General features: G+C 41.1%; 1 protein-coding gene across 1 annotated transcript; it reads left to right on the top strand.

The window, feature by feature from the left end:
• Nucleotides 1-241: 241 nt before the first annotated feature.
• Nucleotides 242-15,212, top strand: ube2r2 (ubiquitin-conjugating enzyme E2R 2). The gene is made up of 6 exons (XM_080423273.1): nucleotides 242-843; nucleotides 1,842-2,035; nucleotides 9,066-9,152; nucleotides 9,610-9,707; nucleotides 10,586-10,720; nucleotides 11,282-15,212. Exons 2-6 carry the CDS (start codon nucleotides 1,859-1,861, stop codon nucleotides 11,559-11,561), a joined length of 777 nt encoding a protein of 258 aa, XP_080279399.1. The 5' UTR covers nucleotides 242-843; nucleotides 1,842-1,858; the 3' UTR covers nucleotides 11,562-15,212.
• The last annotated feature ends 318 nt before the right edge of the window (nucleotides 15,213-15,530 follow it).

Genomic DNA, 15,530 nt, shown 5'->3' with positions numbered 1-15,530 from the left:
TCGGTACTTTAAGTACATTTTTATGCCAATACTTATGTACTTTTACTACAGTAAATTCTGAATACCAGACTATTGGGTTGTAACAGAGTATTTTTACATTGTACTATTGATATTTTTACTTAAGTAAAACATTTGAGTACTTTTTCAACCACTGTGTGAGTGTGTCAGTTTTAGTTCCTGTGAGTGCGCGCCGCGCACATTACGTCCAGCAACGTGCTTACGTCACAGACACGCGCACTGATAGCCGGAAGCATCGATAGCAAGCAGCAGAGGAAAAACAAAAATCGATAAAAAAAAAATGTCAGTATAATTCGCTCACATTAAAAAGCTCACATTGTGGGCTGTGATCGTAGCGTAAACAGAAGCTTATGGATGTCGCGCTGGTGTTCACTGTGGAGTCTGATCGTTCCAGTGTGATGAAGTTTAGCTCCTCTAAAGCAGGAGCTTTAAGCTGACGTGTGGAGAAGTTGAGACTGAACCTACACAACAACAACAACAAACATAAACAAACAGCTTGATCAAGGACGGATCAGGAGGTATATAATAATGTCAGCAGTTTTGATCCCCAGGATGGTGATCTGCGGAATCATATCCTAACTTAAAATTGTGGATTCTTTAGTTCCATGGTTTTGTCAACACGTGAAAACCCCCACAAAGAATTATTTTGGGAAGCAATTGCAGCACAAACACGAGGAGAAGATCATCATCAGCAGATCATTGACTGACTGCTCCTGTCTGTCTGTCACTGATCTCTTCAACATACAGGCTGGATATTATTATGAATGTGCCCTGAACATTTCAACACAACGATTTACACGTTATAAGTACAAGGAGATCATAGAGGTAATGGTTTCCCTTTGGCTCTGCTGCTGTTGCCATACAGGGCCTACATGGTATTACAGCCACTGACTTGGTTAGCTGGCCAGGCTTTGATTGTTTGTTTGATTACTTTATTAACAGTTTGCAAAGGCCACATATATGTTGGCAAACGAATTAACTAACATGATAATGAATCCACTAAGTGGATTTCTTATCATGTCGGTTCATTATTTTACCCATTTAGGTTTGATGTTGCTTCTCTATTCCTTGTATTTTAACATTTTAGCCTCATACAAATCTACTGTATTTTTTGAACCACTTTCCACCTGGTGTCCCTATGTCATAGCAGGCAAACATTTAAAAAAAATGTTTAACAATTGTCCAAGATTTCTTTTCCCAATCTATTGACTTGTTGATAACAGATCTACAAGCTCTGAGCTCGTAGATCAGCTATTTCAGCTATAGCCAAATATATAAAATATATAAAGTGGATAATAAGTACTCTACAAGTTCCATGCTTTTATGAAGTTGTGAGAAAGTAATTGAACACAAAAAAAATCACACCCAGTGTGAAGTGGGCGGTGTGGTCACAGTGGTCATCACAGTGATGGAAGTTCACTTAAAGAAAAGTAATATTGTGGACCAACCATTGTACACCCCTAACTTAAAAAAAAACATAAATGTGTTTTTTTTTCATTGAAAAAAAAACATAAATGTGTTTTTTTTTAAGTGCATAGTCCTATTTATAGGGCTATGCACATGTGTCATGTTTCACTAGCCAATCACAGTCCTGAATAGACTGTGATTGGCCAATCACGGTGCAGGGTTAGGGGGGTACACTGGTGGCCAATCACAGCGCAGGGTTGGGGGGGTACAATGGTGGCCAATCACAGTGCAGCGAATGTCGATGTCCAAACCTCACATATAGGGGCGGTTTCACCGCCCAAAAAGAAAAGAAATACAGTACAGCCAAATTTGTGGTGATTTTGACTTTGCCCTTTCCCTCTGGTGGTTGGGATCAGACGTGGGATTCACGAGCATGGCTCACCAAGCGACCCCCAGCTCCCAGAAGGCCCTGATGATGGAGCTAAAGTCTCTGCAGGAACAGCCTGTGGAGGGCTTCCGCATCACCCTGGTCGAAGAGTCCGACCTGTACAACTGGGAGGTGGCCATCTTTGGACCCCCCAATACACTCTACGAGGGGGGCTACTTCAAGGTGAGGTGGTGAACCCAGGTGCAGGATAGGGTCTGTAGGCGGGTGCAGTTATGGTTTGACCCAAAACAAATTGCAACAAAAGGTTTTTCAATGGATTATTGTAGTATTAGGTGTACTTAATAACATATCAAAAGTTTACCAAAATCGGACCACTAGAAAGGTAACATTTTCAAGATGGCCGCCGCCAGTTCCTTAAAAAGACCATTACTCCTTCATTATTCATCCTAGACAAGTAATGTTGGTGCCTAACCCCATGTTTTGGTAATCTTGAAATCTAATTAGCATATATAAATTATAGTCAAGTGATTACAAGTTCAATTATAAAGGAATTGGTTATAAGCATGGTTATAAGCACATATATATATATATATATATATATATATATATATATATATATATATATATATATATATATATATATATATATATATATATATATATATATATACACATAACAATGTAATTTGACATTTCTCCCTTTTCTACATAATGCCCAGGATTGATGAATTGGTAATTCACATTCTGTTGAAGCTTTCAGGAGATTTCTTTTCATACCAAAAAGGAATAAATTCATTATTACTGGGTGGTACTGTGACATTTTATTTTTGTTTGCTTTATTGTTAAATTGGTTCTAACTGTAATTGTATTCTTGCTCTGTAAAGCACTTTGAGCTGCATTTCATGTCATGAAAGGTGCTATACAAATAAAGTTTATTATTATTATTATTATTATTTGTAAAAACATGGCTGTAAGTGATAAACTGGGAATGTTACACAAATCTTGGAAGAAATTCCTTACCGAGAAGTTTCTTCACTATTTTGTTTGTAAAGGTGAAATGAAATAATAATCCTAGTCCACTAGGGCAGTGGTTCCCAAACCGGGGGTCTCAATCAACAGTAAACAAACCAACATACAGTATAAGTGTACAGGGTATCTGCACCTTTCTAAAGTTACAATTTAATGACTCTTAAGACCTTTTTAATAGCAAATTGGCCAAATTCTCAAATATTACAGTGGAGAAATGGCCCCTTACGGGCCTGGAGAGGATGTGCAAGTCAGCACAGAGCTATCACAACATTTAGTGTCTACTGTCTTGGGTAGGGCTGGTAGAGGAGTGTGGCCGGATAGGGTTCAGATTTGCTTGTCACAGACATCTTATTCCTGAGATTGTAGTAGTTGTGTGGGGTTTTAGTGCAAAATTAATTTCACATGTCTTTTATTTTGTGATTGGTACTGCTGGCAATAACCTTGAACTTTGATCTTTTTTTCTGGATAATTTTAACTTTAAAAATTGATTTGAGAGGAGAGGACGCTCTGAGCCATAATGATAAGTCACTGGGAATATTAATGGTCAGCCACCAACCAGACACCGACTCTCCTGTGAGCCAGTCAGACTTAGGGACACCCCTGACTGCCTGACACACAGTCATGCACCACGTGGAGGTCTTACAACCACAACTATGGGGGGGGGTCCCTCCTCACTAACTGTGCCCACTCACGAGTGCCCATCTGGAGCCAGCATGGAGGTCCACTTGGGACCAGTGGGACTATCCAGTGAGCCAGGCGACATAGGGATACTCCTCTCAGCCTAACGCATAAGCTTCATTTCTGCCTCCTCCTCACTCTGTCCTCCAGCGTGAGGTGAGCTCAGGCTCCCTAAGCCACTTGGAGTGAAATCTGGCAAGATACAAGTGTATCTTTCATGTATCGTATAGGGAACTGTCTTCGTTGAAATGCGTGGCGTATAATTTCTCCTCCTCCACATGACAACCCTCCGAGCTCTGGAATAGTCCAGCAATCCAACTGTGTGACACGTCATAATTGCTGTCACTTCAAAATGACGCTCCTTGCCTCCTCGCCTCCTCGCTCGGAGGCAGGGCTTAGGCGGGAGTGGAGGACTTGAGGATGGACACTTGAAAATTGGAATTTGGCGATGCACAACGTGCATCAGGGGCTGACAAGCCACATTCTCTTTAGCTGCCTATGAGCACTCGTCCTGAGCTCCCAAGTGCCCCACTATAGCTTTAATGGGACATGTCTGAGCCAACTGTTGAAGGTTTTGCACCTCGGACATGGGGTAGAGGAGAAGCTCAGGGTCTCCTTGGCTCCTATAACTTTGCTCTTCTGTGCTCCAAGTGCCCAGGGAGCAATCCAGTGACCCCACTCCCCATACTCCCCTGTACCCACCTGAGGGGAACCCTAGGCCCACTAAACTCTACACCAGACCCCATTTTACCTCCTCACACAACCCCACCCCCATACTCCCCTCTGCCTAGGCACCCAGTAGAGAAATGGGTTCTGACAGCTCTGCACTAACCTCCGTAGCCACCCCTCTTTACACACTCACACTGATTGCCTTCCTAATGTGTTAAAAAAGTTTTTCAAAATCTTGTCTACAAGATGACAGTTTGATTCACATTTGATCCGCAGAGCTATCCAAAATGTTTCAATATTGCAAGCAATACTATATCAACTGACAATATTCTCTTTCTCTGTCACCTTCTGAATGACTGAAAATTGTGACTATTGTTTTGTTGTGTTTTGAGGATATCTTGAAGCCTTGTTCCAGTAAAACAAATATAACTACTTGAAACGGGTGAACATTTCAGAGGGTCAAAAACTAAATATATTTCACAATTATCTAAATGTATCTCTGCAATTTGGACAAGTCCTGTGGATTTCTATGCCCCCAAAACATAGGGTTAGACACAAAAAGTACTTGTCTAGGATAAATAATGAAGGAGTTAGGTTATTTTAAAGATTTTTTTTCCATTTTGGACGCCATCTTGGAAATAACACCTTTCCAGTGATCAAACTTTGGTAAACTTTTAGTATGTTATTAAGGGCACCTAATACTACAAAAAACTGTTGAAAAACGTTTTGTTGCAATTTGTTTTGGGTAAGATGCTTTTTTTTCATAACTGCACCCGCCTACTGTGCAGATCAAGGCCTTTCACGTCAAGGTCTTTCACTTTATCCTCCATGTTGGATTGATTGATTGATTGAATACTTTATTATTATTAACATGATTATTGACAGTACTGGTAGTACAGTCAAAGGTTATGCTTGCTAAAAGGATAACACAAAAAGCCCCAGGGGCTTGTTTCCAGTGTGGTCCATTGTACTCAATTAATCAGTAATGGGAAAAAAGCAATGGTTGCAAAAAATATAAAGATACAAAACCTTCATCATTAATCTAATTTAAACTCTAGTAATGGATAAGGGTTGTCTCTAAAGCTCGCTTTGATAGCAAAAACAAACAACTTAATCTATTGGTTGTTGAAAAACACAACCAAGTAGTTGTCGTCATCGCCAATAGGAGTGATCCCTGCTAGCCTACTGTATGTGGAAAACAGTGGCAGGGTTGTGAACCCTAAAGGTCAACTGTTACACCTTTAACCACTTGAACCCCAGCATTCATATTCTAGGAGGAACAATTAGCCAAAAATAGAAGATCTACAAGGCTCTGACAACACTTTGAAAGGCGATGCATTGTGAGCTTGTGGGTCTGCTGTATTTGGCAAAGAGATTTGATGTAGACAGAAGAAAGCGGTCTAAATACAGAACAAACGCTGGTCCAATTTACTAAGTCTAGAGTGTTTAAGTGGTTAAATGTAGAATAGGCAGCAGTCTGAAGCATCACGTGTGAGTTTCACCGCTGATGCATAGGATGGGGATGTTTTGATTTGAAATTGTGTGCTTCTTACTATTATTTGTCCATTTTTTTTTAATCCCCCCCCCTCTCTTCTCCTTGTCCAGCCTTCCTTTCCCTTTTCTGTATGATGGTTATGCTTCAGACGGCTATTTTTAGCTGTGGGCAGATATAAATGGCACCTCAGCAGAGAGGGAGAGAGAGAGGGAGAGGGAGAGTAAAATTTAGAAGGGCACGGTGAGACTCCCTTTCCCTTGTCTGTCCTAGTGAATCTTGCTCTCCATTAGGGCTGCAACTATTGATTTTTTTTAAAATAATCAAGGTTAATAATACGTTTTTTTTTTAATAAGTTGTTTTATATATCAATTAATTGATGTGAAAAAATATAAATATGAATAGATGTGTTTTATAATCAGCTAAATCGACTACAAGCTGAGCTTGTAGATATGCTATTTTCTCTATTTTAAAAGATTTGAAAAAATAAATGTTTTTAAATCGATTATCGATTATTATTTTATAATCGATCAAATCTATTAGTTTTAACTGTTGCACCCCTATTCTCCATACTGTTGTCTTTACGAAAACTTGGATTTAAGTTGGTAGGAATGCTCAGACTGTCTGTTGGGATTTGGCAAAAGATAAATGAGTTGAGCACATGTGATGTATGGATCAATTTGACAAGTGGAGAGCAAGCAAATGCTGTACCTACTACCTGCCAAACATTTGCCTGTGAAGTGACATTGTTGTGTATTATAATTGTTTTGCTACTGAATAGGCATGTCACATATTACATAATCGTCTAATCACAATTATTTTTGCATAATCGTTTCCATGTTGAAAAATGTTCACACATTTTCAAATATAAAAAAAAAGCAGAAGTAGCTGATCTACAAGCTTACAACGCGTCAAGAGCTGTGACTTCTGCTATTTTTACAATTATTAAATATGTCAAGAATTTTTTGTATATTTAAATTATTTGTCATATATGCCCTTTGCAATTTGTGATTATTAAGTCTAAAAACCAAACAAAGAATTAAAGTTGTATTCGAATGTTCAATGCATAAATAGTTAATCGCAATTAATTGTGTGACAATTAATCGTAAACTTAAATTTGTGATTGTGTCAGCCACTGAATCTACATTTCGTTGCTGTCGGGCAGACACCTCATATCTCAACCTATGTCTTTTTTTGTAAAGTAATGCCCTACTTCGTCGTGCAATAGTGTCACACAAAACGGCAAAAACAGCTGAAAAAAAGCTCACATTTTGAAAGTGAAACTGATTTAAGTTTGTGTGTTTTATAAATATGGAATCAATGAATAGTATTCACAATGACAAGTGACTAAATAATAACTACATTGGATTCACTGGAACACAGGTTATTTTTTTTTACTTTTCTTATTTTTCCTGAAAAGTAAAAATGTTGGACATACAAGGTTTCCACCCGACAGCGACGATTTGCGGCTCGCATGCCAAAGTGAGATTAAGCATACAGTTGCAGCAGTCAAACCATAATGTGTGCGAGTCTACTGTATTTAACAGTGTGCTGCTAAATAGTGCAAGAATGCCCAAAATGTATCATAAACGGAAGGCTGCTCTAAGGTCATTCATACTGCGTTATGTATTTGACAAGCCACCTGGGACTTTTAGTGTGAGGGTTGATATAGACACTGAAGACTGAAGCTCAGAGCAGCATTATATTAGAGTGGTAAGTCCTAACAGATTAGTATCCTCCCTTAGTCACAGCTGGTGTGGTTGTACACACACACACACACACACACACACACACACACACACACACACACACACACACACACACACACACACACACACACACACACACTGTCCCCTGAGCTAGTCGATCTGGATAGAAGCCATCAAATGCTCATCATTCCATAATGACAGATGTCATCATCTTTACATACACTGCTAATGTTAGCCACACTAAAAAGGCAACATTAGTCCTGATTTCGCCATGTGATTCTGGCACTACGTAACTAACTAACTTTCATATCGTCAAAGTTGGGTAGAAACCTTGTATCTCCATATTTCCTTATTTAAATTAATGCCCTACTTCGTAATACTACAGTGTCACAGAAAGCAGCAACAATACATGACCCACAAGCTCACTGTGAACTTAGTGTTTTTGCCATTTTTAAACATTTGTGCATAACTGTGTCTGTGGGTTTTACACACATTTAATCAATGAAAAGTATTAATACAAGCTTGTGACTAAATAATAACTACATTGGAACACAGGTTCTTTTTTCCATTTCCTCAAAAGTAACGATTTTGGACATACAAGGTTTCCACCTGACAGTGACGATATGAAACAGTCCACCAAAGTCGCTTTGTTGTTGGTGACAGTTTGAAGACAGACAAGACCAGAAAGTTGTTTTTTTCTTTTGCTGATACGACCTTCTGTTTTAATCAGAGCAAATTTGCATGGAGTTTGGTAGAGCGTAGAGTTATGAAGCGATTCCCAAACATATCGGCTTGTGCCAATTTAAACAAAGTGAACAACTTGCAGATCTCTTGCATCAGCATGCCTGCTGTTGCACAATGGTTTCCTGTGTGGCTCACAAAGAGTGTAAAACCCTTCTTTCACTTGATTTATTGACTCTGTGCATAAATGTAGTCCAGGGTTTCCAAAAGGTGGCATAGTGGCATACCCCTTTCATGTTCCAGTTCATTTTCCTATTGCTTTGTTTCAAGTCAAGTCATGTTTGTTTATTTTATAAACAATAGTTTAAGAAAAACATTTTTTCTTTTGCTTTTTACCCGTTTTTCTCCACAATTTAGTAATTATACCAATTAATTCCTCTACAAGCTTACAACGTGTCATGAAGTAAGCTTGTAGATGAGCTATTTCTGCAAAAAAAAAGTATAATTATTATTTGTCAGTAATTTATTTGTACAGTATATTTAAGTTCTGTTCTGTGAAATTGTTTACAAAGCCTAAAAGGCAAACAGATTTGTTTGAATCAATTTGTATTCTTATGTTTCTATGTTCAATGCCAAAAACTCAATTCAATCGTTAATTGCAATTATTTGTATGACAATTAATCGGCAACTTAAATTAATTATTCAACTTAGAATCATCACGACAGCCCTAAGTGGCTCACCTGCCAGTGAGGAGCCCCCACCGAAAGGACATAGCGCCTCCTTCCTACTCCTTTTGACAGGCTCCGCCCCCAGCCTGTAGGAGTACATGCAGTGACAAATATCACCCACCCCGCCCGGCTTCCCTCCCCCGAACATGGGCCAATTGTTTCCAGTTCAAATCTGCTGCCTCCCCTGAGTGGAGGATGTTTGTGTATGTACTGTATGGGCTAATGTACCTGTGGCAGACCACCAATGTATGCATTTCCTTTTTCAGGCTCACATCAAGTTTCCAATAGATTATCCTTACTCCCCACCGACATTTCGCTTCCTTACCAAGATGTGGCACCCCAATATCTATGAGGTAACACCTTGTTGAATAATGCTGTTTTATTATACCTTTCTTGCTATTATTTGCTATTTATTATACCTGTTCTGGTGTCTGTGCTGTTAGTTAAAATCTTCAGTCATTTTGAAGCAATGCAGATGGGTAGCTTGACCAACATGAACCTTTCATGACAGCTGATGTGTGTACGACGTGTACCTTTTCCTATTCGTTTCATCCACATCTCAGAATCCCTATTTTGGGCATAAAAATTGTGAAAATAGAAAATCTACAAGCTTACAATGTGTCTTCGCGATACATTGTGAGCTTGCAGATTGGCACAACACTATCATACGACAAAGCATAAAATGTAAAAAGAAAACACACAAGAAAACAACTTCTTTCATAGGAAGGGTAGGGGACTAGGTAGGGTCAATTGGTAGGGGACTTCACTGTATAGGTTTACCTAAGTGGCTGTGTTGATGTCTTCTTCCAGAATGGTGACGTGTGTATCTCCATCCTCCACCCGCCTGTTGACGACCCCCAGAGTGGGGAACTGCCCTCTGAGAGATGGAACCCCACTCAGAACGTTAGGTAAAACTCAGGCATTAAACATCCTCTTCTGTGTCCTGCTAATCTGCTGAAGTGCTGATGTAACACACGCTGCATCTCTGCTGCTTTTATCAAACCATGAAACATCAGGTAGTCTATTAGTGTTCAGAAATGGCTACCTAATAGGTCATTATGCGCGTAACTGGCAAAACAACTGTATGCATCTGCTGTAGTTAGCATACCTGCATTTCTTTGGTGCATTTATTGTCAGCATAAAGAATGATGGCAAAAGGACTGCATTTGGCCTGGGCCGCAGCGTGGCGGTCCAGGCACCCTTAGCTGCAATGCCAGCCTGACAGCGTGTCGTGGGTTCGACTCCCGATCCCCCCATCTCTCCCCATTTCCTGTCAGCCTACTGTAATCTATCAATAAAGGCGAAAAGCCAAAAAATATATTTGAAAAAAAAGGACTGCATTTACTGCATATAGCGCCTTTCTCCAAAGTGTTTTGCAATGTATTTCACATTTCACCCATTCACACAAACGTTCACACACCTATGGCAGAGGAAACCATGCAATGCACCAGCATGCAACGTGTCTTTCTCAAGCACACTTCGACTCGCAGCCAGGAGGACGGTCGCTCTACTTCTTCTGAGCCACTGATGAAATTGCAGGGTTGCGTTTAGAGATTTCTACTCTACGTTTATTTAGAATTTAGTGTATCAGCAAGATAGCCTCCCCAGAATAGAAGGAAACTACTGAGTACTATATATGTGAGTGAAAACCTTGTTTGTTCTGTTTTGGCTAGAGGGAGGGGAATTTGATTTGGTAGGGAAAAGCTATTATTTCATGTGTCAAGGCGAGGTTCACATTATGTACAGTGAGTAATGTTGTTGCGTGTGTGTTTGCGTGTCTTTGTAGGACCATCTTGCTCAGTGTGATCTCTCTGCTCAACGAGCCCAACACCTTCTCCCCGGCCAACGTGGACGCCTCCGTCATGTTCCGAAAGTGGAGAGACAGTAAAGGCAAAGACAAGGAGTATGCTGAGATCATCAGGTAATTGAAATAAAATTAAGTTAATGCTGAGGAGATCGGGTGGTGCAGGGGTAAAGTGGCTCAAAATTATACATTTAAGGCTTGAGTGCAACATAGCCAGCATCCTCATCTGGCTTAAAGGCAATCTGAACTTCTGCTGGCTAGGTGCTAGGGCTGGGCCATATGACTTCAAATCAATATCACCATTATTTCAAACTTATGCTTCGATTACGATTAATGACATTTTTTTCTTTTTAACTAGTGAAAATAGCAGATCTACAACCTCGCAACGCGTTGCATTCTGAGCTTGTAGATCAGCCATTTTCACTATTTTTGCACTCCACCATTGTACAAGGAATTATGTATAACACAGGGTTTAAGTTGTTAATCAGACTAATCGATTTAGTCGATTCTAAAAAAGCAAGATTAAGCCCTGTTGTATAGTATTTTTCTTTCCCTGTAACTGTATCTTAACGGCTGTGCTGCCTTTGGCGACTGAATTTCCCCCTCGGGATCAATAAAGGTCTTATCTTATCTCATCTTACCTTGTGACGTGCCTTGCCTCCCCTGCTCCGCCCACAGGAAGCAGGTGCTGTCCACGGCGGCAGACGCCGAGCGGGACGGCGTGAAGGTGCCCACCACGCTGGCGGAGTACTGCGTCCAGACACGGGTCCCCTCGCAGGACAGCAGCTCCGACCTGCTCTACGACGACCTGTACGACGACGACATGGAGGAGGAGGACGAGAGCGAGGACGAGAGCGAGATGGAGTCCGGCGGCGAGGCCGGCGGCATCGGCGAGGAGGGCGGCACGTCCGGCAGACTCTACGACAACCAGGACGACTCCGGCAACGAGGACTCTTGATGATGCTGGCTGAGCATCGATCCCGCCGCCCCTCACCCTCACCACCACCACCCTTCTACCCTAGCCCATCTCCACACGCCCCTTTTGTGTGGTATTATCGGTCGACGTGCGCGCGCATAACTGGCCGGCTGTTTGTCCATCTCAGATTGCATAGTTTTATGGAATGACCCGCTGCTCTGTCCACTTTCCATCTTGTTCACAATTTGCTTTCTCTCTATTTAGCTGGCTGATATTTCTGTTTCTCCACCCATCCATCCATCAATTATTCTTTTTTTGGACAGCTGTGGCAATCTGGCTGTCACATAGTTCACTGGCTAGCTCGTCCCATCACTCCCCGACCACCCCACTCCCACTAAAGGTCAATACATGCTCCTTCCGACGTCCAAACTTCTGTTTTTTTTCCGGAAAGGGAGGTGATGATAATTAACTACATTTTGACGTCATTCAGAACTTCTGATAGCTTTTCTTCGGACGCTCCTGCTCCTCCAGATGTCCTGGCTGTTCAAACTAGCTCGGAAATCCCGTCCGAAACGGACGTTTTTTTCCTCGTCGTCGGAAGGAGCATGTATTGACCTTTAGATTTATACCTAGCGGGTGTCGCGCACTGAAAATAGCGACACATTGTGAGCTCCTAGATCATCCAATTTCGGTGCGCGGTGCCCACTTGCAACTAAGTATAAATCAGGCATAAGTCAGCATACATGCTGTTTCTCTCATCCGTAGAACCTTTGATGCCATCAGTTTAAAGCGCTGGTTCTCAAAGTGGGGTCCAGGGACCCGGAGTTCCTTGAAGGGGTTCCAAATGGACCCTTACAGGTCTGTACCTCTTAGAGTGTAAGAATGGAACCAAATGGACCTGTTCCATTTGTACACTCTGAGTTAATGGGGGTCCTTGAAATTTAGAAGTTTGAGAACCACTGGTTTAAAGCTATAAAGCTAGGCTTTCGCTCTTGATGCAGCCTGATGCCAACCTGCACCCACTCCTATCGCTGTGTTTCACCTTTGAACTACGTATGTAGCCTCTGCGGCGACCGCTACCAAGTTTCTATACGCCGGTAAAGGTGAAGAACTCCTCTCCCCCCAGGAGACACTTAGTAAGAGTTTGATCCCCTCCTCCTCCTCCTCCTTGTGACGCCTCCTCTCTCTGCCTCGTTAAACCTCAGGGCCTCCACGGACTCTCACCGAGAGAGAGAACCAGTCAAAGAGAACCGTTTAACACATGGAATTGCTCCTCACTTCCACCTGCCTTCGCTCTCTTTCTTTCTGTCTCCATGGGTGATCGTGAGAGGGCAAACTGAAAAACAACAACGACCCTCCAGTCCCATCGCCGTCCCGTTGACGCTCGACTCGAGTTTCTGTCGGTCCTGGACCGGGTCCGTTTTTAGTTGTTCCCTGTCCCTCCTAGCACAGCAAAATCCTCCATGTTAACTCTCAGAGTTAACAAATAGATGCAGAGAATGAACACAGAGGATTTAACTGTGCAGTATCCCAGAATTAAAATCAAAATAAGAAACTCAAAAGACATCCGCAGAGACTCTCCCCAATCCACCGCTGACTTTGTGTTGTGATGGATGTGAAAATATCATATAACTATCTGCAAGACTCTTACTGAGAATTGGACATTGTTACTGTGCCTCACCAAACGATGATTATGTTTGTTATTGAGAGGAACAAAGGAAACATCCAACTCCAACCCAGCTATACATTTGAATGAATATTATGACTCTGATGGGCAGTTATTTGTTTGTGTGGGCGTGTACACGTACAAATACTAGTATTCATCTTATCTCTTCAGAGTAGGTTTTGTTTTTCTTCTTCTTTTTCCTTTTTTGAAGTTGGTGAGTTTACCCAGTTGACAAAACGTTGATGACATGTCAGCACTGTGCTCCGGTGCTGTTTACGGAGACTGGCACTGGTTTAGGATTTTAAAATGATGTATTAGAAATGTCACCATACATGCTGTACACCAGGCTGAATGAAATGACACGTGACTAACATGTTAGCATCATCCCTATGCCGATATCTACTTTGTTGTATTAGTGTCACTCAATGAAAAGAGTGATTTTCGACAGAATGTTGTTGTACATTATTCTTTGGGCATTTCTGCTTTATTTCTCATAGTGACAGTGAGAGAAAGACAGGAAAGGCGGAAAAGAGAGAGAGGTTGACATGCAGCATGTGCCTTGGGTCGGATTCGAACTCAGTCCAGCTGTGGGAAGGAATATAGCCTTATTTATGTGGTATGCACTCTTGCCAGGTGATCTGCCCTCAACAGAATGTTCTTTATTTTAAGTTGAAGATCAGCTATTTTCATCAAGCGACACGGTCGTGCAACAAAGTATATATTAGCTGTAATCAATGAGCCTTTCATAAGTTCTCCAGTTTGACCTGTGTGTTATGGCTGTGTACGTTTGTTCAGTTCACTAATCCAGCAGAAGAGAGGATGCCATGCCAAGGAAATTCAGTTGTACAACCCAACAGCCATTACATTTTTAAACTCAACGGAGCAATGGATACAGGAGGACAACTTTTATCTGTGTTGGAATCGACTCTAGGAGGAACCAGACACATGATTCAGACACTCGAGTCCAAAGTCCAACCTCCAAAGGAGTGAAAAGGTTTTCTCAATGCCCTGTATGAACTGTCGAGTTCAGGAGAAATCCTTTCCTAGGCCAGACCATTAATGGATGTGATGTGAGCCGTGGGAAGTGAATGGTTGTTTGAGAATGTGTGTCCTATCTATGGTGATGTAGTCTCCCCTTCTTTCTACCCCTCCTTCACAGAGTAAAGCAATGAGTCATAGTCAACACTTAGATAGCTAAGATTTCAAAGTGATTGCCAGCCATAAAATCTATTTGTTACCTGCCATCTGAGCCAGGAGTAGTATTTCAGTCAGTGATTCAAGTTTGAAGCTACAACTTGTGATAGTGACCGGACCGGTGCAAAGATTTACACGACACATACAGTACATAGTGTCTACCACTATTTAATTTTTTGACTTAAGCCATGTTATAAAAGTCTAGATGAAGGGGAGAAGGTAAAGCGATATTGGGAGAGGAGAGACGACCACATGAACTGCTATCGAGTTGGACATCAGGATGAAGGGAATGGACAACTCTGAACTAAAGGCTCATTCAAAAAGACTGGGGTCATGTATCACTTATGCATTGTTTTGTAGGGACAAGATTCATTTAATCTGTGTGCGTGTGCGAGAGCATGTGTTTTTGAAATGAGAGCCAATGATGTGAAGCCTCACAAGGACACACACACACACACACACTTAAAGGACTGAAAACTGACCTGTGTGTGCAAAATACACACAGGTCAGGTGTCCACACCTATTGATGTTATTATTGATGAGATCTTTGTTGGTTTGCCGTTGAATCCTCTTTTTTTTTCCGTCTTCATTTTGTGTTTGTGAGGATGCAGATCACGCATATAAAATGTCTATTCTAAAACACATTGTCGCGTTTGTTTGCGATTTAGCTTTGATATTTGTTGTTGAGCCCACTTTTAATGGAAAAAATATATACTACCCAGCAATTTGTTTTGGAAATGAAATTATGGGAGAGCTCGTGCAGTTTCAGAAGCCTAAAGCATACAGTTGTGATGAAGTTGGCAAATTCTTTAATAAAGTAATTTGTCAATGTATATGGAATCCCATGATTTCATTGAAATACATTTGAGCTTGTTGAATCCATGGGATTTCTGTTTTGATTACTTTATATAACATTAAAAAAAAATTAAAACACACATTTAACACCTATCGATGCAAAACATCTTGTGTATTACAGTATATACTGTACAGACACTGAGCTGAGCACAAAGTGTCAGTAGCTTTAGTAGTAACCAGATTGAATCCTGAGAACATAGAAACATGGTGCAGTGAAACAATTATATTTTAAAATAAATATGTGCAGTTGTAAGTGCACAATATGGGGTTTCTAAACCTGCTCAAATCTTTTAAAG

This window comes from Gymnoscopelus braueri (genome assembly GCF_963280865.1).
Source record: "Gymnoscopelus braueri genome assembly, chromosome: 3".
Lineage (NCBI taxonomy): Eukaryota > Metazoa > Chordata > Actinopteri > Myctophiformes > Myctophidae > Gymnoscopelus > Gymnoscopelus braueri.
Note: the sequence above shows the minus strand (reverse complement) of the source record. Positions and strands in the feature narration are given on the sequence as shown.